The sequence below is a fragment of the Puma concolor genome, chromosome C1, assembly GCF_028749965.1.
Source record: "Puma concolor isolate L17-30 chromosome C1, mPumCon1.1.hap2, whole genome shotgun sequence".
Lineage (NCBI taxonomy): Eukaryota > Metazoa > Chordata > Mammalia > Carnivora > Felidae > Puma > Puma concolor.
This window is the reverse complement of record NC_141674.1, coordinates 55,683,761-55,710,767: the sequence shown is the minus strand read 5'-3', so window position 1 is coordinate 55,710,767 and position 27,007 is coordinate 55,683,761. Positions and strand designations below refer to the sequence as shown.

General features: G+C 35.6%; 1 protein-coding gene across 3 annotated transcripts in view; it reads left to right on the top strand.

The window, feature by feature from the left end:
- Nucleotides 1–26,665, top strand: part of CC1H1orf141 (chromosome C1 C1orf141 homolog) — a 37,194-nt gene extending 10,529 nt beyond the window's left edge. The window contains exons 3-9 of one of the 3 annotated variants that reach the window (XR_015254769.1): nt 2,138–2,250; nt 7,711–7,778; nt 13,267–13,372; nt 21,938–22,007; nt 22,731–22,800; nt 23,422–23,611; nt 25,563–26,665. Coding sequence is in view for 1 of the 3 variants with exons in the window: in XM_086717245.1 (XP_086573371.1) it covers nt 2,138–2,250; nt 7,711–7,778; nt 13,267–13,372; nt 21,938–22,007; nt 23,422–23,611; nt 25,563–26,135 (1,120 nt within the window). In the remaining 2 variants the exon portion in view is untranslated. Of the gene's footprint in view, nt 1–2,137; nt 2,251–7,710; nt 7,779–13,266; nt 13,373–21,937; nt 22,008–22,593; nt 22,801–23,421; nt 23,612–25,562 lie in introns of all 3 variants that reach the window. The other 2 variants (XR_015254770.1, XM_086717245.1) reach the window with 2 other exon arrangements.
- The last annotated feature ends 342 nt before the right edge of the window (nt 26,666–27,007 follow it).

Below are 27,007 nucleotides of genomic sequence, written 5' to 3'. Positions count from 1 at the left end.
TCAGAGGAAATCAGTATTCTGCAGAACTTCACGTAGAGTCAAGATGCAAAGTAAGGTCCAACTCCAAAGTCCACACTCTCTAGTTCACCATAAGGAAATCCATATCCAAACATCTCTATATAGTCTTTGTAAATGTATTTGAAAAATACTTTAGTAAGATAAGGATAAAAAAAATTACTCCTTAAGAAGACTATATAGCCAACTTCACCCTTAGGATGGAAGCCTTGACGCATTTCCATTTAAATTAGAACCAGAAGGATGCCCATTCTCACCAATAAACTGTACTATTCTAGAAGTGCTTGCCAGTGATATTAAACAAGAACGTAATACAAAAATATAAATGTTTTGAAAGGAATAGATAAAATGTTTTATGAAAGTTAAATGAATGTTTACTGAAAAATCCAAAGAGAATACACTAAAATCTCATTGGAAATTATAAGATTATAAGAAAGTTTAGTCAAAATTTACCAGGAAAATTTGTACACTCAGCAGATGTTTATTACACATGTACTATGTGTCAGTCCCTATTCTAGGTGCTGGGAATACGAGTGAACAAAATCCTCACTCAGTTTATGTTTTAGGATAAGGTGGGGAGACAGATAATAAACTAAATGAACAAATGAATATTTAATGTCAATCCATTAGTGATAAATACTATGAAGAAAATGATAGTAAATTAAAGGAATTAAGACTGATAGGGATTACTATTTTAAATAGAGAAAGGGGCAGGAAAAATCCTTTGTGGAGAAATGGAAATTGAGCAGAGTCTTACAAAATGCTCTCTTATAACTTAAGGGAGTAACCCTTGGCAATCACTGGGAAATATTACAGGCAGAAGGATGAGCAAGTACCAAGGTCCTCAAGTGGGAGCTTAAATTCCTTTCCTCAAACCAAACAGTTGGAAAATTCACTCTGCTTCCATGTAGAGGTGGGGCTTGGGGAGGTGCACAGAGAGGCCTGAAAGGACATTCAATCGAAGTTCCTCTACTTAGAAACATGAGAACTGGGGACAGTTTCTGTCTTGGAGTGAGGATTTTGGACTTTATTTGAGTCCAGTAGGAAACATTTGGAGGGAAATGGCAATCACATTTATATTTTACAGATGCCACCATGGTTGCATTAGGAATAGACTGTAGGGGATGAGTGATAGCAGAGAGAGCAGATAGAAGGCGAGAGACACATAGAAGTAGCTCAGATGGGAGATGAAGGTGTCTTGGACTAGGGTAGAAGTAACAAGAAATAAAGTAGTTTGATTTGGGACGTATTTCAAAGAAATATCCAGTGGGGTTTGCCAACAGATGGGAATGAGGAGTGAGAGAAAGAAATCAAAGATATTGTCAAGTTTTTGGCTTAAGCCTTTGGTTGAATGGAGATGGGGAAGCCTCAACAATTGGGAAGAAAGCAGAAGCAAAGATTTGGTTTTGAATGTGTTAAGTTTGAGATGCCTATCATATACCTAACTGCAGAAGTCATGTAGCAGTTGGATATATAAATCTGGAGCTCAGGGAAGAGTTTGAGGGCCTGGATTTATAAATCTCAGGGACATGAGCATATAGATAATACGTGAAGATGTGAGATTAGATATCAACTGAGGGTGAGTGTTAGAGGTCAGAAGACTGAGTCATGGATTACCCCAGCATTTAGAGGTCAGAAATATCATGAATTATGTAATACTATTAACTTTATTACATACTATCAGTAGTCAAAGAATTTAGTGGAGAAAATTTCCTGTATGGTAAATAAATGCTGTGATCCTATCTAGTATATTATTTTGGTATCTGAAGTGACCCTAACTCTGGGTCCCACCACTTTGACTCAGGTCTGACAATGTCTCCAATATCTCATTTAATGAATTTCCAGCATATTTTTTAAAGGGTTAATCAGCTTGTGAACTATAGTTTCCTAGGTGCCCTCAATCCTATGACAACAGTAGCTTACTATCTGTCTCTACTTCAAGTGATTATCACAAATACTTTCATCTCTGGCTTAGTACCAACATTTTACATTTTGTACTATAATAGTACTAATACAACAACATTCAGCCTGCATTTTACCACATTTCTCAAAATTTATTTTTTAGATTAGTTTTGTAGATTTTTCTGATTACTTTAACTTAGATTAATTTTATTTTTTCTAGATACGTCTCCTTTAAAAATGAGCCTGAACCTACAAAGAGTGATTTTGAAACATTAAATTTAAGACCACACGTTGTACCAACAAATATAAAAAATCAAGAAAGCAAGTCAATAGGTAATGCTCTGCGTACCATATTTACTTCTCCCTTAACTTATTAATGAGTGGTTTTGCTTGTATTATATACTTTATTATTTATTAATGTATATCTTAAAAGCTCTTGACCATTGGATGTCTCTGTGGAAAGAATTTTCTTGAAAGTATATGATGTATAACTGCAGTGTGAAAGATTTCAGTGAACTATAAAGAATTTCCTAAGCAGTAGAGACGTTAAATATCAGAATGGACAATTTATGCAGTTCAAAAATTAAGAATATATTTTTATGTTTATTTATTTTTCTTGAAAGAAAGCTTCTGAGTTTCCTTTCAGCTCTACCCTAAGAGTTTCCTTATTGTTAAAAAAAAAAGAAATCAATCAAGTATGGACATCTTGCTTAATAAAAACTTATTTACAGAAAGTGTAAAGGAACTTACTTTCTTAGAACATTAAGGAATCTGTAAGCTAGGAACAAGCACTTATAATATTGTAAGAAAGTTGAATAAAAATTTACCAGGAAAATTTGTGCACCCAATAGATATTTATTACACACGTACTATGTGTCAGTCTCTACTCTAGGTGCTGGGAATACAAGAGTGAAAAAAATCTGCCCTCAATTTATGTTTTAGGGTAAGGTGGGGAGACAGGTAATAAACTAAATGAACAAATGAATATTTAATGTAAACCCATTAAATTCTCCACATCTTCAGAGAATTTGAGTGTTTTGTGTTGCCTTTTTTTTCTTCCTCTGGAATTATCAAAAAACATTCAATTGCATCATTCTCATCGATCCCTTTGGGTAAGGCTCCTTGACTCCACATTGCCCCATACTGCCTCATTACTCTGATACTCTTCATCTGTCTCTACTTCCTCTTTTGTTCAAACTTCAGACAACTACAGTCTGGATTCCGCCTCCACCGTCCTACTGAAGCTGCACTGATCAAGAATACCAATGATCTCCATTGCTAAATCCAAATAATATTTTCTGTTTTTATTTTCTTCCACATTTTAATAACAAGTATAGTTGGTCAATCATTCCTTCCTTCTTAAAATTTTCCTCTTAGGGGTTTGGGAACTCATATCTCTTGTTTTCCTGCTATTTTACTTCTCAGTCTCTCTTCTTAATTTATTTTCTCCATCATTAAAATACTGTACACCTTTTGGGATGAGCACTGGGTGTTGTATGGAAACTAATTTGACAATAAATTTCATATAATAAAAATAATAATAATAAAATAAAGTACTGTACACCTGATCCTTAAACAACAGGGTGGTTAGGGGCACTGACTCTAGTGCACAGTCAAAAATCCACATATAACTTGTGATTCCCCTAAACTTAACAGCTATTAGCCTATTGTTGACCAGAAACCATTACAATAACATAAACACATATTTTGTATTTATATGTATTATATACTATATTATTATAATAAAATAAGCTAAAGAAAAATGTTAAGAGAAACAAAAGGATGAGAAAATACATTTATAGTATTTTACTATCAAAAGAATCCATATGTAAGTGGATTCATGCAGTTCAAACCTATGTTATTCAGGGATCAACCATATATCACAACTTATCTATTCTACTGTTGAAATTTTAAGCAGTGTCAAATTTTGCTTTATATATTTTTAATATAGTTTAGGCCATGTTATCAGTTACATAAATATTTCGAATTATGTTTCTAGTGAATTGAACCCTTTTTCATTATGAAGTAATTGTCTTACTATTTAATATTGCTGTAGTTGCCCAGCTTTCTTTTGGCTACCATTGCATGGTATATCTTTTTCCATCATTTTATTACCTTCTTGTAACATTGTAATCTATATTTATCTCTCATAAACATCATACTATTAAATTAAAAATCTACTATCATACTCTTTGTCTTTGAAATGGAGCATTTAGTCCATTTATACTTAATGCAATTACTAATATCTTTGGATTTAATTTTGCCATTTTATTTTTTTGTTCTTTCATTTGTCCTGTTGATTTTATACTTCTTTTTCTGTCCTCTCATGTTTTCTTTAGAATTGAGTTTTTTAAGTTTCACTTTTCCCCTTTATCAATTTGGAAGTTATGTACTACTCTATTTCTATTCTTTAAATGATAACTCTAGAAATTACAACATGTAACCTTTCAAAATCTATTATTATCCTCATTCTGGACAATAAAAGAATTTTGGAACACTTAAATTATTTTACTGATGTCTGACTTTTATGTTATTGTTAAAATCCAAAGTCTTATTTAAATAGTATCTAAATCAGATATAGGTGAGACTCAAGGAATGATTCAGCCTGATGCAAATTTCCTCTCTACCTGTGAACCTCTAGAACCAAACAGTATATGTGCTTGCAAACTGCAAAGGTCAGACAGGCACAGGATAGGCATTTTTATTCCAAAATGGAGAAATAAAAGGAAACAAGGGGTGATAGGTCCTGAGCAAGTCAAAAATTTAGCAAGGTAAACTTCCTAAGATTTTAAGACTCAAGAATAATTCTCTCTGGCTGCATATTCTTCTGGAACCACTGGGGCAGAGGTCCTGCCTCTATAGCATGCCAGGTAGGGGTCATGACTCCAAGACTCTGGGATGCCCTACCCCAAAGGCATTGAGTGGAGGCTCTTTGGCCTGTTGAAACTGAGACATTAGTAACCCCGTTTGAAACTGAGGAGGCAGCTCTGATGATTTTTGAATTGCCTTCAGGGTCATTCTTTCCCTGTCTTGAAGAATAGCACATATTTGCAGTGAATAGCTCTGTGGTCCTATCCTGTAAAACCCAAGAAGTCCAACAGATTTCATTCATTTATGTCTCATCTCCATCCCCTTCAGTTCAAACTGGCAGTGTCACTGTTGGGATATCTATTTAGGTGTGTGATTCACACTCATACCAATCTCCTTATCAAATAGTCATTCTACCACACCCTTAGTGTTCTTTTTCAAACATGGACATGCTGAAAATTTTCTTATTTTTTGTAATGTGGACAGGCTGAAAAATTTCCAAATCCTTAAGTTCTGATTTATTTTTGCTTAACAGTTCAGTCTTCCAATTCGTTTTTCTCTTTTTGAATTTTACTACAAGCAGTCAGGAGGAACCAAGCCACTCCTTCAATGCTTGCTTAGAAATTTGAGCTAAATACCAGTTTCATTGCTCACAAGTTCTACCTTTCCCAAAACAGTAGAACACAAACACAGTGCAGCCAAGTTCCTTGTCACTTGATAACAAGGATAACCTTTTCTTCATTGTTCAATAGTATGTGCCTAATTTCTATGAGACCTCATTGAGAATGGCTTTTACCATCCATAGATCTACCAACATTTCTGTACTTGATTATGTATTCTTTTTAAAAAAATTTTTAATGTTTATTTATTTTTGAGAGAGAGAGAAAGCAGAGTGTGAGCAGGGGCAGGGAGGGGCAGAGAGAGAGAGGGAGACATAGAACTCAAAGCAGGCTCCAGGCTCTGAGCTGTCAGCACAGAGCCCGACACGGGGCTCAAACTCACAAACCGTGAGATCATAACCTGAGCTGAATTCAGACGCTCAACCGACTGAGCCACCCAGGTGCCCCTTTATGTATTCTTTGAGATGGTAAAAGAATCTTAGGGAACTTGCACCAGAATCTTCTTTAAATTCCCTTCATGGAAATACTGGGTTTTTCTCCTATGCATCTCAAAGCTCTTCTAGCCTCTGGCCATTTCCCAGTTCCAAAGCCACTTCCCCATTTTTAGTTATTTGTTATAGCAGCACCTCACTTCTCAGTGCCAATTTCTCTATTAGTGAGTTCAGGCTGCTATAATAAACTACTATAGGTTGAGTGGTTTAAACAACAAATATTTATTTATCACAGTTCTGGAGGCTGGAAGTCTGAGATCAGGGTGCTAGTATGGTCAGGTTCTGGTTAGAGTCCTCTTCCTGGTTTGCAGACAGCTGTCCTCTTGCCTGATTCCTTACATGGTGGAGAGAGAGATTCTCTGTCATGTTTTTTCTTATAAGGACATTAATCCCATCATAGGGGTCTTCACTTTCATTACCTCATATAAACTTAAGTATGTCCCAAAGGCCTCACCTCCAGATATCATCACATTGAGGATTAGTGCTTCAACATATAAATTTTGGGGGGAACAGATTCACTCCATAGCAATGAACCTATCTAAAATATACCTCACTCTGTTGTTCTCCCTCACCAAAATCTATTTCTGTCACAGCAGGTATCTTAATTTATAATTATTCACTTCTTTGTCTCACTTGTTTATTATCTGTATTACCCACTAAAGTATATGTATCACTGGGCACAGGAATCACAATTACAGTGTCTAACACCAGTGCTGGCATGTAATAGGTGATCAGTAAGTAACTGTTGGGGTGCCTGAGTGGCTTAGTCGGTTAAGTGTCCAACTTCAGCTCAGGTCATGATCTCACAGTTTGTGAGTTTGAGCCCCGTGTCGGGCTCTGTGCTGACAGCTTCGAGCTTTGGATTCTGTCTCCCTCTCTCTGCTCCTCCCCCACTCACACACTCTCTGTCACTCAAAAATGAATAAACATTAAAAAAATTAAAAATAAATAAATAACTGTTGACTGAATGAATGCCAGATACTATTAAATTAGTTACATCTATTATTTCATTTCCTCCTCACAGCATTCCTCTAAGATAGTACTATTATTTCCCCTTAACAGATCAGAAAACTAAGGCTCATGGAAGTTAAATAACTTATGTAAGGGTATATGACTTACAGACAAAAAAGTAGGCTTTGGTCCCAGACTATCTAAATCCAAAGTCTGTATGCTTGACCTAACACCATACCTACCTTAAGAAAATCCATTAAAGGATAACCCAGGTTAATAAATAATTAGAGCTGAGATGGGGTTCAGGTTGAGGGGAATATTTCTCTTTTCAAAGGAATTAATGAAAAGATTCCTTTAATTATGATTCCATTTTGTTTAGAAATCCATTTTTTTCCAAGAACATACCACTTTGTTGTGTGTTCTGAGGTCATAGCTCTGACCTCCATAGTTTCTGATAAGTAGTCAGGAGTTAATAATCAAAAGTTATAAATTCTGTTAATGGAATTGGCTTTTTTTTTAAATTTTTTTATTACATTTCTTTATTTTTGAGAGGCAGAGAATGAGTGGGGGAGGGGCAGAGAAAGAGGGAGACACAGAATCCGAAGCAGGCTCTAGGCTCTGAGCTGTCAGCACAGAGCCCCACATGGGGCTCAAACTCATGAAACTGTGAGATCATGACCTGAGCCGAAGTTGGATGCTTAACTGACTGAGCCACCCAGGCGCCCCTAATAGAATTGGCTTTTAAAGCAAATTACTCTAGAATATATTTAGCTCTGAAAATGTAATGCATATGTAAGCATCTAAGTTTATCAAATTACATTTCTAAAGTTGATTAGAAGTAGAAAAAATATTTTATTGATAGTTAAATTAGAAGTAGCCTAATAGTATAGAAATATCATTTATGTTTCGATTTGTTTCTTTAGAGCCAATGAAAGAACATCTGAATTCAAGAGCTTTTAGACCTTTTCTTTATCTTAAGGATACAGCTGAGGTAGGTTTAATTTGTGTACCTAACAATTACTTTGCAGAAATTCAGATTGGCACTAACAATTTTGTATATACTTCTATGAATCCCAAATTCACATTTATTTTAGGATTCAAAGTGTAAAATTTTAAAGTGATTTCATCTTTGATATTATGTAAAACTTTATGTGAAAGGATAATACAGAAAATAATATATTATTTGCTTGACAGTCCATATAGCAGAAATTAGTTGAATATGATAAGGACTAACAGTTATCATAAAGTTAGTTAAAACAGGACATCATAAAAAAATACATGCATGACTTAAATATTTTATTTTAATTTAAAATATGAAAATATGCATACATTTGTAATCTTTTGAGGTATAGCCAAGACCATTTCTTTTTAGCATACTATAGTTATTTATATAACTACAGTCACAATTACTATAAACAAGCTTGGGACCAGCAGTATTGATTCTTTTTTTAAATTGCAGCATAATTGTAGTATTGAAGTATAACACACATGTTACATTAGTTTTAGGTGTACAACATAGTGATTTGACAACAATATTGACTCTTGATAACCTTTTGAGCAGAGAGGTTCATGGGCATCCAGAAAAGTAGTTGACTAGCCTTGAACACTGAGCATGCCTTGGCTATTGTTCATTAGGTTTTATCTAGGAAACTAGGGAGAGAAGTTAACCAGAGAATCAGCAAAGGAAAGTCATTTAAGAGAGTCTCTTAGATATTAATTTATTATTAACCCTGATTACTGCTAATATGGAAAATGAAGCATGAAGAAATACATACTTTGGAACATAATTAATGACATTATAATTTTTATTGCATATTCCCCTTTTATAATTTTTAAGAAAATTTACAGGATCCACTGTCCAGAATATTAGTATTATCCTCAACTACATCTTTTATTTAGGTTCATGTTAAATAAATACCTTTCAAGAAATACATATTGTAGCATCACAAGTTTACTCATAATAATAAATTTACTAGTATCTTATATAAAATATGCAACATTTTAATTTTTAAAAAATAAGTTAAAATATACATATGAATTTTTAAAAAATTAAATAATTCAGAAAGTCTAATAAGGATACAAAGCACTTCCATCCCATTCTTCTTGTTCTAATTTCCTCTTTTCAAAGGGAACCATATTTAACTTTTGGGGGGGGTTTAATTCCCTTTATGATTAACTCCGTAATTTTAAAGAATGAGCTTCTACTACTACTTTTTTGCTTTTCAACTTTAAATATTATATAGTCAGTAAAATATATTTGAATTAGCTTATTTATATTGCTGTACATTTCATCTCTCCCCGTTTTTTTTCTTCTGGATCTTTGATAGTTACTTTTTTGTTTCCTCAGTTGTTAACTTTTGTACCTATAAATAACATATCTAAATATGTTTTCTTTTATATTAACTTTAAGCACTACCTCCTGATTCCCCTGTTTGTAAAATGAAGAACTTAGCAGCCCTATCCTTTTCTCCCATTCTCCTTCACACCTTCTTCCCCAAGTCAGGTATATCTTTACTTTTGCATTGTTGACATCAATGATTATATTCAGTCTGCAACTCTGATTAAGCCCTCATGTTTTGTCTATAGGTTAATTCTAAAACTCAAGGCTATAAATAGTATCTTGTTATGATGACACTGTACATATTCATTGTAATGAATGTGCAACAAAGTAATGTGCTAGGATTACAATTCTTCTCAATGGGTAAAATGTACAAGCAAAAGGCTTTCTTTTCTTATTCTCCACCAGTTACTCAAAAATAATGCCATGTGTTAGTTTGCCTCATATTGAAACCTTTACTGTCATGTATACACTTTTGTGTTTTTTTCCGAAGATTCAATTTGCCTTTTTTTTTCTTGTGGGAGGATGATAATAATAGCAAACATCTATATAGTACTTACAGTACTTTTGTAGTATAAATATACATATATATGTATATATATAAATTTACATCCCTAACAACCCAAGGAAGTACTATTTTTATTCCTATTTTATAGATAAGAAAAAAGAGGTACAAAGAAGATATAAGTAATTTGGCCGAGATCAAATTATAAATGGCAGAGCTAGGAAGAACCTAACAGTCTGATACATGCTCTATGCCTGTAAGATATGCAGTCTCCAAAAAAGAAATATACAATTTTATCATTATATGTGGATATAGTCAAGCTTTCTTACTCATTATCTCTACTGAGTAGAATCCATTCTAATCTTCTTGGAGGAATTGTTCAAGGATCCCAGTGACTTTTTGTTCTAAATTTGACCTATTTTAAGCCTGTTCTGCAGTTGTCACTGGGTCATTCCATTCCTGGTTTAGTTGCCAGATTTTAGTACTCCATGTTTTGTTATTTCTTCTGGGATTTCATCTTTATTTTCCTATAATATGTCTTCAAGGAACATCCCTAGAAGTGGTTCATAGATGTCTGGGTGTATATTTATTTTTCCCATTATATGATTGATAATTTAGCTGAGTACAATTATATCTTAATTTCATTTTTTTCCCTAAACTTTGATGACATTGCTAGACTGTCTTATGCCATTCAGTATTGTTAATGAAAGGTTCTCAGTCTTTTGTAAGTTGATTTTATTTAATTTTTCCCCTTGGAACTTTTAGGATCTTCTCTTTATCAATATTGTTTTCACATGTCTTGAGGATATGCCCAAGGGTGGTAATTTTACTTCAATTCATTCTGTTCAGTGTTCTGTGGACCCCACCCTAAAGCAAATGTCTTTCTTTAGATCTTAAAAAATATCTCTGTTATTTCTTTTCCAATTTCTTTCCACTATTTTCTGTGTTCTTTAATGGTCAGATATTAGATTTCTTGGGTTGATTCTCTATATTGCTATTCTCTACTTTTTGTTTCTGAAAATTTACCTTTTATTCTAGTCCTTTGATTGCATTTTGGTTCAGTAATGATATTTTAAGTTTCTTTCTTGTCCTTAGTTGTTGTTGTTTTTCTTTTTGCAGACTCCTGTTACATGTGTTCTCAACATTTTCTGAGGATGTTAGAGTTCATTTCTTTTAACTTATTTTCTGTTTCTTGAATTATCTCTTTTTCTGGTGTCAGTATTCCTTTTGTTTAACATGATAGATATTTTTGAAGTTACTGATTTTTATCATACCTAATAAATCTTCATTTGTTCATATTTAAGAGTAAAGATATAAGTTAATTTTTCTATGAAACTGTCATTAATTTTATAAATAAGTATCTCTCCAGAGTGGAGAGTCAGCTGTTCTGTGTATACATCAGAGTTCTCAACCAGCTAGCTTTACTTTAGCATAAGAGGGCAGAGAGAAGGTAATTTGACTGGTAGCCTTTCTTCCAAATGCTAGCATGAAGAGAGTTTCACTCCAGAGAACCAAACATTAGCAGTAAGTTTATTAAGAGAAGGGCACTTATTTTAGCCTGAGATTAATTAAATACAATTTTCTATAACTGTATGTGGGAGAGGGTAACTGGGAAATGGGAGAGGTGGCAGTTGGTTCAGAAAGTCCAAAGAATTGCAGTTAACCTCTTTACAACTTTTGTTTTCATCCTCACCCTAAATATCTGCCAGCTCTATGCCTGGAGTTTCATCAGAAAAATGTAGTTATTTTAATACCTGCAAGATTTTAAATATAATTGATAAATTCAACAGCCATCATTGATAAAACTACAAAAAATACTTGCTGTATGATAAAGAATATCAACATAATTTTGTTTTTAAAAAATTTAAAGTTTATTTACTTATTTTGAGAGAGAGAGAGAGCAAGGTTGGCAAGGGGCAGAGAGGTGGAAAGAGAATCCCAAGCAGGCTCTGCACTGGCAGCTTGGAGCCTGATGCAGGGCTCGAACTCATGAACTGTGAGATCATGACCCAAGCCCAAACCAAGAGTTGGATGCGTAACTGACTGAGCCACCCAGGCACCCCCCAGCATAATTTTAAAAATTATACCTTAAAATAGCCACCTTCATAATTAATGACAATACACTAGTCTATGGCATGGCAAGAGTGACACTTATTGCCACTATTATTTATAGATGTTTAGGAAGTATTAAACAATGCAATAGGAAAAGACAATAGAGGTAGTAAAAACTCTGGAGAAATCTGATTCAGTATGGCTGAGTAAACCCTATTACACCCACCCTGTCTCAGACAATAAATGTAAACTCTAGACAAGATACTCAGAAAACACACACACACACACACACACACACACACACACGCACGCACACACATATTATCTGTAGACCCTAGAGAGTAAGAAACCAGAAGCATGTTACAACAAAAAGCATAGAAACTTGGAATAACTTACTTACACAGGGCTATTTTTATGACTTTTAGCTTGAAAGGTAGATGAAGCTGGCACTGCATGGGGCATCGAAACCTCCGATAGGAAACATGTTTTTCCTGGCCAGGAGAACTAGAGGGCAATGTTCAGGGCAGCCCAAGCTTCTGGAAAGTGAGTGGAGAGTAATAGAAAGAAGAAAGTCAAAGATGGCAGCCCCATCTTCCATGTATAAACCCTATCCAAGTATCTCATTGCCCCCTGAACCATGCATGTTTAGGGAGACTGCAAGCAGCCCAGCTAAGGATAAAACAAGTGGACTGAAATGTGAGCTGCTGCTCCAGAGACAGTTTGTATTTTGAACCCGACTAAGTTAATTGCTAAAATAAAAGCATCAATAATCTTTCTAGTGACATAATGGATTCACCAAAGTCTCTCTCCACACTAGAGCCAATCTGAGACCCTAACCTGGGAAAAGTTGGATCTTTTTTCCAGTTCTCTCATTCTACTCAGAGGTATTCTGCTATATCTACTCAATGAATGAGTCAAGTTTCTTTTTAAACTAAGAGGGCTTCCCCCCCCCCTCAGTATTTGAAGTTTAGATTTTCCCTGCATTTGGAGAAATAAATTTTATATGAGTATAATAGCTAAGCTTTAGAGGCAAAGAAAATAGAATTTAGTAAAAAGTGTGAACGTAGTCCAAGTTTTAAATTTCTGTAGATTTGTTTCTTCCTCATAAAGTGGTACTAACATCCATCTTATAGGGTTTTGTTTTTGAGGATTAAATAAATACTATATTTGGAAGTATTTAAAGAACTAGATGGGGGTGGGGGGGGTGCCTGAGTGGCTCAGTAGGTTAAGCATCTGACTTTGGCTCAGGTCATGATCTTGTGGTACATGAGTTCAAGCCCTGTGTTGGGCTCTTTGCTGCCAACTGGAGCCTGGAGCCTGCTTCAGATTCTGTGTCTCCCTCTCTTTGCCCCTCCCTCATGCGGACTCTGTCTGTCTCTCTCTCAAATATAAATTGACATTTAAAATAATTTAAAGAACTATACAGCTGTTAGTTATTATAATTATATATTCCAAGTGTGAATAATCAGATTTAAATTATTTATCAATATACATAGAGAGAAATAATTTCTGAGATAGTTTTCCAGTTTTCCTAATGTTCAGGTAAAAAAAAAATTCTAAGCCTTTGCATGATCTTATTCACAGAATAAACAAGAGCATAGAAGAACATTGGGTTCTACAACCGTTTCTCCTATACCCACGATTCAATCTAAGGCTTATAAGAAGGAAAAAGACTCTGCTTTATTTGCAGGTATACACATTGTGTGTTTATATTGAAATTGCTGAAAATTAACTGTATCTAACTTTTAAAAGCATTAAGAAAATCTTTAAAGAATATCGTATCTGATCTTATCACCACATTATTTCCCTACTTAATAACTGAATGATATCTATTACAAAAATGGTAAAATTTAGATTGCTTATTATGGTATACAAGATTTTTCTAGCCTTCTATCTTGTCTCTTTCTCCTTACTGATTCTAGTCACTGTGAACAGTCTGTTCCAAATACAGTGTAATACGATTCATTCTGGCCTCTATAACTCAGAACTGACTTTTCCACCTGATAGATTCTTACTCATCTTTAATATTTAGGAGACATACAGCTTTAATTAAAATAAAATCTGACTATATATTGTTTAAACAATAAAGTTGTTTATATCTCAAATAAGAAGTCTATCAGTAAGTCAGTTCCAGGCATGGTTAATTCAGAGTCTTGATGAGATATACCTGGTCCCTCCATCTTTTCTCAAGTTTCTTAGTAAGTAGCCTGTCCTCCTAGTTTTGCTGTACAATATGGTGACTGCTATTCAAGATAACTTGTATGGCTAACAACATCCACTGAAAAGAGAAAAGCTCTTTCGTTCCTTTGTAAAAATGAGGAAAATGCTCCTCAAAGCCCTCCAGCAGACCTTCCCTGGTGTCTCCTTACTAGAATAGCTTAATGCACCCATATTTTAACCAACAAATCATTATCAGCTTAGGTAAGTTTTTCTAGCTTTAAACATGGTGTATACATATATATATAATATATAAACTATTTCACATATATTATATGATATATAGAGTGAGCAGAAGATTTAGCTTCATGGTGTCCTAATTGTCTTTTTCTCTGTTAGTTGAATTTGATTGCAGTATTTTAGTGTTTTGTACAGCTGTTACTAAGGACACATGTAATACACTGTATGCTGTTCTATTTTGTTTTTTAAAATGTTGGTCAAAGTATGCTAAATTAATTTAGTGTCTAAATTGATGGGTTATAGCTCACATTTTTAAAAGCACAGGCTTAGATCATTTAAAGATTCACTCCCTTGGGTGAGGAAGGAGCCCAGCCTCCTGTGGAAGACATGGTTGTTTGGAGAAAGATAAATAAAATCAGAGCTCTGTCAGCATAAAAGGGAGAAAGGGGACTATTAAGTAGGCAGTCCTCTGTTTACCACATAAGTCGCCTCTGAAGTGTTTCCTAACAGCGGGGCAGACTGTTCTACTCTTTCAGCAAAGCAAATTTCCCTTTATAAAATTTCTTGAGTCTCTCTACAGAAGAAAAATTACAGTTCTTTTATCAAAGTCCCAAATTAAGACTTCTGGGAAAGTTGGCAACATAAATACAAATTTATCCTGGCCAAAATGAATAACAAAAAGAAGAAAAATAGACAAGAAAAATTCATTAAATTGAAACTAAGACATTTTATCTCAAACTGAAAGGAAATCTGCTACATATTACAACATGAAGTAGTTTGAAAGAAGATTCCAGAAGTTGATTCACAATTCCATTTCCTAAGAGAAAGAAGAGTATTTAAAAAGCCAGCAGAAGATATTCTGAAAATTCTTCTTTTAATACCACTCCCTAGCCCCACCACCCAAATACTCAAAGAAAAGGGGTTTGTTACTAATGATGGGTCACAGAAAGATGGAAATTCCTCCCTTTTGGGATCCCTTTCCTCACTGCAAGTCAATAGCAGTCCAAGTCTGTGTTAGCAGTGTTTTTAGAGAAATGTGATGACCATACTTAGCCCTTTCTTTCTTTGGCTTCCTGGTATTGCTTCATATGGACTCAGGGGGAAAAACCTCCTAACTTGGAGGAGCAAGGTCTTGAAAGGGGAGTTGACAACAGAAGAGACAAGATGCAATTTCCTAGGAACCATCTTTGCAAGTGTGAATAATAGCCACAAAGACAACTGTGTAAAGAAAAAAATATATGATCCCATAAAACACTCTAAGAACTTTGAGGCCTTTCTTTGACTAAATGTCTCCTCAAACTGAATTGCTTACCCCAAGAGAGAGGTAAAGGACTCTAACCCAAGTGGCACTTCACCAAATCACCCATCACCATCACCACCTCATTAGAGTCATGAAGAGGTTTCACAGAACATACAGTGCACAGGAACAAATTTCCCCATAATGTTTCAGGGCTCCGGCTCCCTCACCAGGCAGCTCAGGCAGCTGAATGCCTGAACTTACAAGCTAACAACATGTGGATTTGCCTGTCAATTTCTAAGGGGAGAATTTAACAGTATCCAGATAAGCAGGGAGAGTAGCTAAAGAAATTTACTTCTTTTATATTTGGACTAGGATCAAACCTGGATTTAAGTGTCCGGATTCAAAGATGAGTAGGAAAACCAAGAACGTGGGGCTTATTAAATATTACATAGCAAATAAAGGAGATAATTTAAAGATAGCTATGGTCATGTTCTGACAGAAATTGTACCCCATGAAACAGGAGAAATTTAGAAAATAATATTTTTAGATGTTTAAGAGATTAAAGAACATAAGGGATTCTGTGAAATAAGATTTGAAGATATAAAAGACACATGTCAAAAATGAAATGATGCTGTGAGAGCTAAAAATATTTTTTAAGTTTATTTATTTATTTTGAGAGACAGACAGAGAGAGAGAGAGAGAGAGAGAGAGAGAGAGATAGTGGAGGAGGAGCAGGGAGAGACAGAGAGTCCCAAGCAGGCTCTGAGCTGTCAGTGCACATACCTTGAGATTATGACCTGAGCCAAAATCAGTTATGAGGCACATAACCGAATGGGCCACCCAGGCGCCTCAGAGATAAAAATATTTTTAAGGTAATGAGTAATGATAATGCAGAACCTAAAATTATATTAAAAGTTGTGAAGAGTAGAATAAACATTGGAGTAAACCAAATCAAAGATCTGAAGAGCAAGTTTAGGAAAATCACATAGAATGCAACGTGAAGGGACAGAATTATGACTGGATCAGACAAGATAGTATATTGAGGTATCCAACACCGAGATAAACAGTGTGTTTGAAAAAGAGAACAGAACAAATTGAATGAACTTGCTGCAAAAGGGCATAGGAAAACTATCTTTAAATAATAGAAATAGTCAAAGTCTCAATTTTGTTGATGCTTACATAAGTATACATCTATATATATATATATTTATCAGAATTCATCAAACTATACATGTAAAATGCATGCATTTAATTGTATGCAAATCATACTTCAATAAAGTTAAGTCAAAAAGAAAGCAAAAGATTAACACTGCAAAAGTCAAAAACTCCAAAATAATCTATTATATCTGAAGTGATCTGAAGGAAAATTATTTAATAATAATCTAGAATAATCTGAGGAGGAAGATGGCAGAGAAGTAGGGGGACCAGGATTTCCCTTGTCCCTCAAACCTAGCTGTATTAAGGTCAGAACACTTGGAACACACAGGAAATCTATCTTCGGAGTGACAGAAAAATCTCCAGAGGTGGAGGGTGACAGCTTGGCGGGACAGAGGTACCTGTATGCGAATTGGGGGAGATAAAACAGAGTGGACATGGAGGGCAGGGATCCCCTTCTGTGGAGAGACAAAAGGGAGAGAGAGAGAGAGAAACTGTGGATTGCGGTATTGTGTTGGAACAAGAGAAAAATCTCTCGGGACCACGGACTGGGGAACGAGAAATATAATCGGTGCCAGTCTCTACTTTGCAAACAGCCTTAGGAGCTGAAGATCGGAGTTTTCAAAAGTGCATGACTTTCCCCAGACTGAAGCTGCTGTAGCGGTGTGAGCATGCCTTGGGAGGAGAGAGGAGAGCTAGCCCCAGGGCACGGGAGCGACCTCAGGGGTGCACAGGGAGAGGACAGTGCCCTCCCTTGAGTACTGGGGGAAGAGTGTATATTGCCCCCCAAGGACAAAAGACCCTGCAGGCACCTGCCACATCTGTAGGGCAGATTGGTGCTACCCCAGAACCGGGTCTGTGCAGTGTGGGATCCTTTAAAACATGGGGTTTTGAATCCCAGCTGAGTGCCTAGGAGGCACGGGAGACTGTGGAGCAGGGCAATCCCCCTGGTTGAGGAGGAGAGATTGGGGTGTCGCTATTTTTCTCCCCATCACCAACAGGGTGGGGCTTCAGGGAGCAGTACAGCAGCCCCCAGTGGAGGCGGGACCCACTTACAACCAAACTCCACCCCTCTGAGCCTGGCAACTGTTTATCTAGTCGAGTGAGACTGACAAAGACAGAACCAGACGGCCTCTCCTCCAGACCAGCACAACCACCAGTCCCAGGCACCAACAGATAACTGTCCTGTGGTTTTGTGTGTTAGACTGTTGCTCCTTTTCTTTCTTTTTTCTTTCCTTCTCTTCTTTTTTCTCTTCTTTTTCTTTCTACCCTTTTCTTTTTTCCCCCTTTGGAATCAGGCTCAAAGTTTCTGATTTGATTTTTGGTCAATTCTTATTTTATATATAAAATATATATTCTTTCTTTCTGTGCTTTGCTTGTCTCTGTAATCAGGCATTTTTACTCTATTCTTTTCACACCTTTTCTATATTTCCTTTATTTTCCTTTCTCTCTCTCTCTGGATTAAACCTTATAGTTTCTTTGATTCTCTCTGCTTGGTCTCTTTTTCACCCCTTTCATTTTTCTCTTTGTATGGGATCAGGTTCCTGGCCCTTTCCTTTCTTCCAGGTTTACTTCAATGAACAAATCAAAGCACGTCTGGTGGAAGGTCTAAACAATCTGCCACTATAAGTAAAAAGCAGCTTTGTAGAAGACTGACCAGTGGGATAGAGCAGCCAACATAGTGCACGCAATATGCTACAAAAACACTTCCTGAAGTGCCAGGCCCTGGGCAGTGTATGACCCCTTTATAATACAGTAGTTCTCACAGGTGCAGGACACATAACAAGCATTTAACACACGTAAAAGACAGAAACCTAGCCAAAATGACAGAACGGAAGAATTCTCCTCAAAAGAAATTCCAGGGAGAAATGACATCCAGAGAATCGCTCAAAACAGATATAAAAAATATATATGAAAAGGATAATAGTCATAAAACTAATAGCCAGGCTTGAAAAAAGTGTAGAAGACAGCAGAGAATCTAGTGCTTCATAGATCAAAAACCTAAGAACTAGTCACGATGAATTAAAACATGCTATAACTGAGATGCAAAATAAAGTAGATGCAGTGACAGAAAGGACGGAAGAGCAGAAGAGAGAATCAGAAGATAAAATTATGGAAAGTGATGAGGCTGAAAAAAAAGAGGGAAAGGAAATTATTAGACCATGAGGGGAGAATTAGAGACCTAAGGGAGTCAATGAAATGAATAGTATCCTTATCATAGGAGTTCCAGAAGAAAAAGAGGGAGAGAAAGGGGCAGGAGGTTTATTTGAACAAATTATAGCTGAGGAAACAGGCATACAAGTCCAAGAGGCACAAAGAACTCCCTCCAAAGTCAACAAAAACAGGTCAACACCATGACATACCATAGTGAAACTGGCAAAATACAAAGAGAATTCTGAAAGCAGTTAGGGACAAACGGGCCTTAACCTACAAGGGTAGATACCAAAGGGTAGTAGCAGACCTATCCACTGAAATTTGGCAGGCCAGAAGGGAGTGGCAGGAAATATTCAATGTGCTGAATGGGAAAAATATACAGCCAAGAGTTCTTTATCCAGCAAGGCTGTTGTTCAGAATAGAAGGAGAGATAAAGGTTTTCCCAGACAAAAATTAAAGGAGTTCGTGACCACTAAACCAGCCCTGCAGGAGATTCTAAGGGGGACCCTGTAAGTGGAAAGCAGCAAAGACTACAAAGGACCAGAGACATCACCACAAGCAAGAAATCTACAGATAACACAATGACACTAAATCCATATCTTTCAATAATCACTTTGATGTAAATGGACTAAATGCCTCAATCAAAAGATAGAGTATCAGAATGGATTAAAAAAAGCAAGAGCCATCTTTATGCTGCCTACAAGAGACTCATTTTAGACTGGATGACAACTGTGGATTGAAAGTGAGGGGATTGAGAACCATAGATCAGGCTAATGAACAGCAAAAGAAAGGTGGAGTAGCTATACTTGTATCAGACAACCTAGATTTTAAACCAAAGATCGTAACAAGGGATGAAGAAAGGCACTATATCATAATTAAGGGGTCTATCCATCAAGAAGAGCTAACAATTTTAAATGTTTATGCTCCCAATGTGAGAGAACCCAAATATATAAATCAATTAATCACAAACATAAATAAATTTATAGATAACAATACCATGGTTGTAGGGGACTTTAATAGTCCACTTTTACAACAATGCACAGATCATCTAGGCAGAAAATCAATAAGGAAATAACGTCTTTGAATGACCCATTGGACCAGATGGACTTACAGATATATTCAGAAATTTTCATCCTAAATCAGCAGAATACACATATTTCTCAAGTGTACATGGAACAGTCTCTAAAATAGATCACATACTGGGTCACAAAACAGCTTTCAACAGTTACAGAAAGATTGAGATTATGCTATGCATATTTTCAGATCACAAAGCTATGAAACTTGAAATCAACCATAAGAAGAAATTTGGAAAGCCCCAAAAACATGGAGGTTAAAGAACATCCTACTAAAGAATGAATGGGTCAACCAGGAAATTAAAGAAGACATTTAAAAATACATGGAAGCAAATGAAAATGAAAACATGGCATTAAACCCTTTAGGATGCAGCAAAGGCAGTCCTAAGAAGAAAATACATTGTATTTTCCAGAAGCAAGAAAGGTCCCAAATACATAACCAAATCTCACACCTAAAGGAACTAGAAAGGCAGAAACAAAGAAACCCCAAACCTAGCAGAAGAAGAGAAATAATAAAGATTAGAGCAGAAATAAAAAATATAGAATCCAAAAAAAAAAAAAAAACTCCAGTAGAACAGATCAATGAATCTAAGAGTTGATTTTTTTAAAAGACTAAACAAAATGGATAAACCCCTAGCCAGACTTCTCAAAAATAAAAGAAAAAGGACCCAAATAGATAAAATCAGAAATGAAAGAGGAGAGATCACAACCACCACCACAGGAATTCATACAATTATAAGAGAATACTGTGAAAAATTATATGCCAACAAACTGGACAATCTGTAAGAAATGGACAAACTCCTAGACACACACACTCTACCCAAACTCAAATGGGAAGAAATAGAAAATTTGAACAGACATAATCAGTGAAGAAATTGAATCGGTTACCAAAAATCTCCCAACAAACAAGAGTCCTGGGCCAGATGGCTTCCCAGGGGAATTCAACCAGACATTTAAAGAAGAGTAAATATGTCTTCTGTTCAAGCTGTTCCAAAAAAGTAGAAACGGAAGAAAAACTTCCAGACTCATTCTGTGAAGCCAGCAGAGCTCAGAGCAGAGCACAGAGAGTGATCTTCCTGAAGCATAAATCGAACTACTTTCTTATTCTGCTTAATACCTTCTAAATCACCTCTATTATAACCAGAATACTGTCTTAAGTTTTTGGTATGGCTTATGTGGCTCTCTATAATTTGGCTCCTGCTACCTGTCTCATCTTACTCCACTCTCCCCCTCATTCGCTACAATCCAACAACATTGGCCTTCAGCTCCTTTACCATTCCAAGCTGATTTCACACTGAGACCTTTACACTTGCTGTTTCCTCTGTCTAGTAGTCTGTTTGCCCAGCTCTTCACCTGGCTGCCTCTTCTTTCTCAGACTTCAACTCAAATATGCCCTCCTGAGAGAAGCCTCTATAGCCACCATAGGTGAAGTACCATGGGTATATGTTTTTATAATACTTACAAGTGGTTGAAATTATTTTATGTATTTTTGTGTTTGTTTATTTGCTTGTTTGTTGACTATTTCCCTTCTCTAGAATAGAGCTTCTGTGGTAACCTGTTATGCTGAAATACTAATCCTTCAGCCTTCAAGAATGCAAGGGTTGGCCTTATGTCAGTCTGGCTACAAGTATACTCAAGTGTTTGTCCTCAGTGTACTGTATAAAAGAATATTAATTAGTATGTTTGCCATGATGTGGAAAATGTTGGGAAGCACTGCACTAGAATACAAACTACTTCAGGACAAGAGAAAAGTTGAATTTACTGCTCACATCATATGTGTCTGGGAGCACTTCAAAGAAAGTAGGGAAATATTGAAGTGTCCACCAGGCATATTTGGAAGAGTTCAACCCTAGACACTTCCTTCCTGCTAGGTGGCAAGATCTGTTTGACCTGTGCTAACCAACTTCCCCATTTACCAACAGTGTTTAACCATCTGAGGCTTCCTACTGGCTAATAATGACTTACGTGTTAGAGAGATTTGAAAATTTGAGAATGTCTTTCTTCCACAAAAATCTCCAAGGCCAGTTTTATGTTTGATTTGCCTGAGCCAAATATTAGGTCCTTGGCTGCAGTTGTTTCCAGTTCTATCTTGTTCATTTAAGAAATTCTTACTTGAGTATCTAGTACAGATCAAGCACTATACTGGAAGCTTTCTATTGTTATTTTACACTGTAAAATATTTTATAGAAGGTATTTTCTAAATGCCATGATATATGAAAATCTTTTATAATTTCAGCTCAAACTGGAAAAAAACCTAGGGAATCATCTGATTTGGCTGGTCACTTAGAAGATTCTGTCAATAAAAGGTAATTTATTTTAACATTTTTCATATTTTATTGTGTTCAATGTTTTTAATAGGAAGAGTTATTTGTTTTATTTTTTACTGGACCGGAATGAATTTATTCTGGCTTATTATTACTTATAGTATGGGCCTATTTAGGCCCATACTATAACCCAGTGACTGGTCTAAGAGTGTCCTACTATTATACATTCATACCTTGAGCACATGCTCTATCTGCTTCAAGTTGACAGGCAAATGGAAAGAAGAACGTGAGGAAATGAATGGAGAGAATACATTGTGTTTTTGTTGTATAGACAAGATTAATTTTACTACAATATGGATTTAAGAAAAATAGCTTTGTAGTTTTGTATAAAGTTCTGATCTTTCCCAGATCCTCAGACTCTGAGTAAAATCATATTAATCCAGCATGTTTTAAACTTTGGAGCAATAATGTATAGCCTCTTTAAGTTTATCCCAGTCCTTCTCTTTCTTTCTTAAGATGGTTATCTGGGTATGTGAATGAGATGCTCACTGGACTTTGTGACATTGAGGAAAAGGTACTTGAGCAAGTATTTTGGTCAATGTCCTTGTACTGCTGGTCTCATTTCTAGGTGTTCTGTGGCTGCTGACATCTGTGGTTCATGAATATATGGTCTATTCTCTCTGAACTTGAATAGGCTCCACTCTCAACTCTCATTACTATGGTAGAACCCTCTGAGCCTCCATCATGACTTTCATCTGTCCTTAGACTGTCCATGCCTCACTTGTGCCAGGCCTTTGATGTGGGTTACCTCACCCCTGACACAGCAACCACTTTGGTAAGCCAAACTCAATGTCCTATGTCACATGTGAACCATAGGAAATATGGAATGAAAACTATATCCTCTTTCTGACTATAACCATACCATGCCATTGCATTCTGTTAGCAAAGTTGGGGCCACCCTATGTTGTCAGGAAGGTGCCTTGCAAAACACTTGTTTCCCAGAATCTCAACAAAGGATGTGGCAAATACCTCTTTATCTTTGGTATTCTTCTCAATCTACGTAAGATACATCTTCCCCACTCAAAAGCCAAAGAGGCATGCATATATATATATACATATATATATATACATATATATATACATATATATACATATATATGTATATGTATATACATACATATATACATATATATATATACATATATATATATACATATATATATATACATATATATATATACACATATATATATATATACTCCTCTCCCCCCACTTTTGCTATTTCCCCCAAAAAGGCAGGAAGGAATACTCTTGCCAGATTGAAAGTGGGTGGCTGAGAGTTTGGGGAAGATGTTGTCAGTGACTTTCGGGGATCGGGGAGACAAGCAAGAACTGACAAACTAGAATCAACCCTAAAATCAATCATTATTTATGTTGAACTTGTGCTCATTTTCAGAAGAAAATCTCCCCCACAGATGGATGATTTTAGCACAAAAGAAAACAAAACCATCATAAATGGCCAATTAAGTGAATATTGTTCAACAAGAAAGAAAAGCTTGCTCCCCTTGTGCTTTGAGGATGAATTAAAAAAGCCAAATGCCAAGATAATCAACATTAGTCCAGCAAAGACAGTAACTTCTCACATGGTAATAATACCTACTATTGTTCAGGACATATGTGCATAAGTTCTACTTGCAGGAATCTTATATTCTAGTGACTAGAATCTTTGATAAATTATTTTTACTTCTCGGTTTTGCATTACAAAGTGACAACCACCCTTAGATTCTTAGTGCTCTTTTTAGAACTGCCAACCCAAAACTGGGGATGCCTTTGCATCAACTGAAAATTTTGTGTTTTTCTTTATGAAAAAGGCTTTGTCAAACTTTCTTGATTATAAAAGAAATATAAAACAGATTTTGTATTTTTTTTTATTTTTTTATTTTTTTTATTTTTTTTCAACGTTTTTTATTTATTTTTGGGACAGAGAGAGACAGAGCATGAACGGGGGAGGGGCAGAGTGAGAGGGAGACACAGAATCGGAAACAGGCTCCAGGCTCCAAGCCATCAGCCCAGAGCCGGATGCGGGGCTCGAACTCACGGACCGCGAGATCGTGACCTGGCTGAAGTCAGATGCTTAACCGACTGCGCCACCCAGGCGCCCCCAGATTTTGTATTTTTTAAATGGCTGCATTGCTTTTCACTTTTCTAACAATCTATTTTAGCTAACTGAATGAGAAAATACATACATTAAGGCTATTTGGTAGCTCACAGAGACTGTAGGAAGGCTGGAGAGACAATCTGGCCTGAGAGCTATCCAGTCAGGAGTCACCCATTTGTAACCCTAGACTGCTCCACCCAGACCCATGCTTTTGTTACACAGTTTATGACTCTGATGCTGGGCAGGAGATGCTATTTCTAAGACCCTTGCTATTGCTGCCATTCAAAGCAGATATATGTGCTACATTCTCACTAGAGTCATTTTCAAATAGCCCACCTTTAGTGCTTGCTTTCTCTGAACTGAAGACTATCTGAGGTGTATCTGATTGGCAGAGCCTGGGTCACATGCCTGTGCCCTAACCTCAAGGAAGGCTAATAAAGTTAGTTTCTGCCCCTATGTAAGAGTACAGAGATTTATAAGGTGGAGAATTCCCAGAGGCATTGGACAGGACAAAAATAGAACAAATCCTCACTACTGTGGCTAAACAGGTTATCACTGACATCCCAATGGATTGCAAAACCAGATCTTTCATTATCTTTTTAGTAATTATAAGCAATAATATACCTTTCTCACTAAGTATACTGATGTACAATTAGATGATCCTGGTTTCTTATGTCTTGAGTAGTCTTTATAAAAGAAAGGTAGCAATCACTGACTTAAAGTTTGCAAAGTAAACACTGATAATATGCATATTTGACCTGTTTCTTTGGAGTTAATCTTTTTGCCCTATAATGGAAATATGGGAAAGAGTTTAATAAGTAGCTCATTCATACACATTTTGCTATTACTGTAACAAAAATAGTCTATTTTTAAGTCAATCTATTACTTTGGCTATATTATTACACAAATATATATTGAGTGCTTTTTATGTGCTAAGTATTGTGGTAAGGGTTGGAGTATCAGAATAGATGCTTGGAATTATTTATAACGGTATGCAGACTTTAATTTTGGCTTAAATTTGGCTTATCACCTTTGACTCAATTCATTTTTTGGTATGCCTTTTATTTCTGGACATGGAAACCTAAGAAATGCCAGAGCAATGTCCCATCCCACCAACGATCCTATTTTTCCAATGACAACATCTCAGACATTTAAGGAATGTATTTATTTTGTCATATCTCACTTTATTTCAGAAAGGATTTTATAGGCCAAAAGTTCAGATTTTACCCCTAACATCTTGACAGAATATTAAGAGAAGGAAGTGTGCCACATATAAGCACATCTTTTTTGTGGGTTTCACTACCATTATTGTTCATATTAAAAACGTCTCTGTAGTCATTTTTAGGATACTTTACCATTTCATTTTCACGTTTAAAAATATATGTAGCCTTCTTGTCTCACTAGACTGATTACTAAGTACTCTTTTCTTTAATCCACAGGAACAAAATGACACAAATCCCATAATTTTCCATGAAACTGGATATGTGCAAATGTTACTTTTGACAAAAAATCGGCTTCCTCCCCATCGTATGGAAGATGATAACATTTACCCACATAAAAGAGCAGATTTTGTCTTAGAAAGAAATTGTGAAACCCTCAAATCTTTAATTAGGGATCAATTTATTATTCCTTCCAAACCTAAAAGGATTATGGCTACAGCATGGAAAAGAAATATACAAGCAATATCTGTTGATGTGGGCCATAGAGTTGTAGAGAGTAAGCTAAGGAAGAAAACTAGTAAGAAGACATTTGAAAACGTATCCTGGAGTAAATTCTATAATTTCTCACAGACTTTTTCCAGCCTAACAAAAAATTTTATGGGCTTCCTTGATAAAACTGTTATTCAAGAAATGAGTGCTAGACATGGCAACTTTGAAAGAATGTTTTCTACAGTAAAACCAATTAGCAAATTCAGTACCTTACCTGTCAAATATTGTTTAAAGCCTTTAAAAAATATACTCAAAGTCCATAAATTAAATAATGTAACACCCTTGGATGATTTGTTAAACTAGTCAAGTGAAAATTAGGCCCCTCAAAAAATATTGTTTTACAGCAATATTTACGTAACAAAAAGAATAAAATGAAGCTCCAAGATCATAGAAGAAATTGTTACCTAAATAATATTCTTGTGGATGGTATAAAAAAGCAAAACATAGAAATTGCAATTATAAATCAACAGTCATCTGTTCAAGAAAAGCCAACATTTTTAGTAAACAAAAGGACAAAATTAGGAAATAATTATCCACAAGAGGGACTAATACATGAATTTTTATGAACTCAATTAGATTCTTCAATCATCAGCATTTCTACAGTAAAGTGTGATTTGGGACCAAGAATGGCATTCACCGTCTCTGGAAATTTGCTGTTGGAAGCCAAACAGCACCAATAACCTTGCTCAATAACTGAATATCAAATAAGACAAATGCACCATTAACTTGATGCATGTGGAATTAATCATATATCAACATTTTTGATAATCATTGGAAAATAGGATTACATTAGCAATTCATGCAATTAAAAAGACTTTGTCAAATTTAAAATAGCTTTTTGTTAGTAGACATTGAACTCATTGCTATACAATACCTTTTCAAGTATACTTTTGACTTTTTTTGGAATTGTTAAATAATTTAAAAGAATAACTTATTCACAATAAGCTAAAATTTTTTTGATACCATGTCCTACTGTTTTCAAGAAGTTGTATTTCAAAATTTCATTTTTAATCCATTTGTTTAAACTTTTTTTTTAAATCTGAACTGTTAGTACATGAGGAGAAGTAAGAAACATTTCCTTTAGAGGAAGGCTTTGGGGGTCTCTGGAAACTTTTAAAGGCAAGGACGTAAATATGTTCAAGGTTCCTGTTTCCACTTCAGACTGGAGGTTTTAT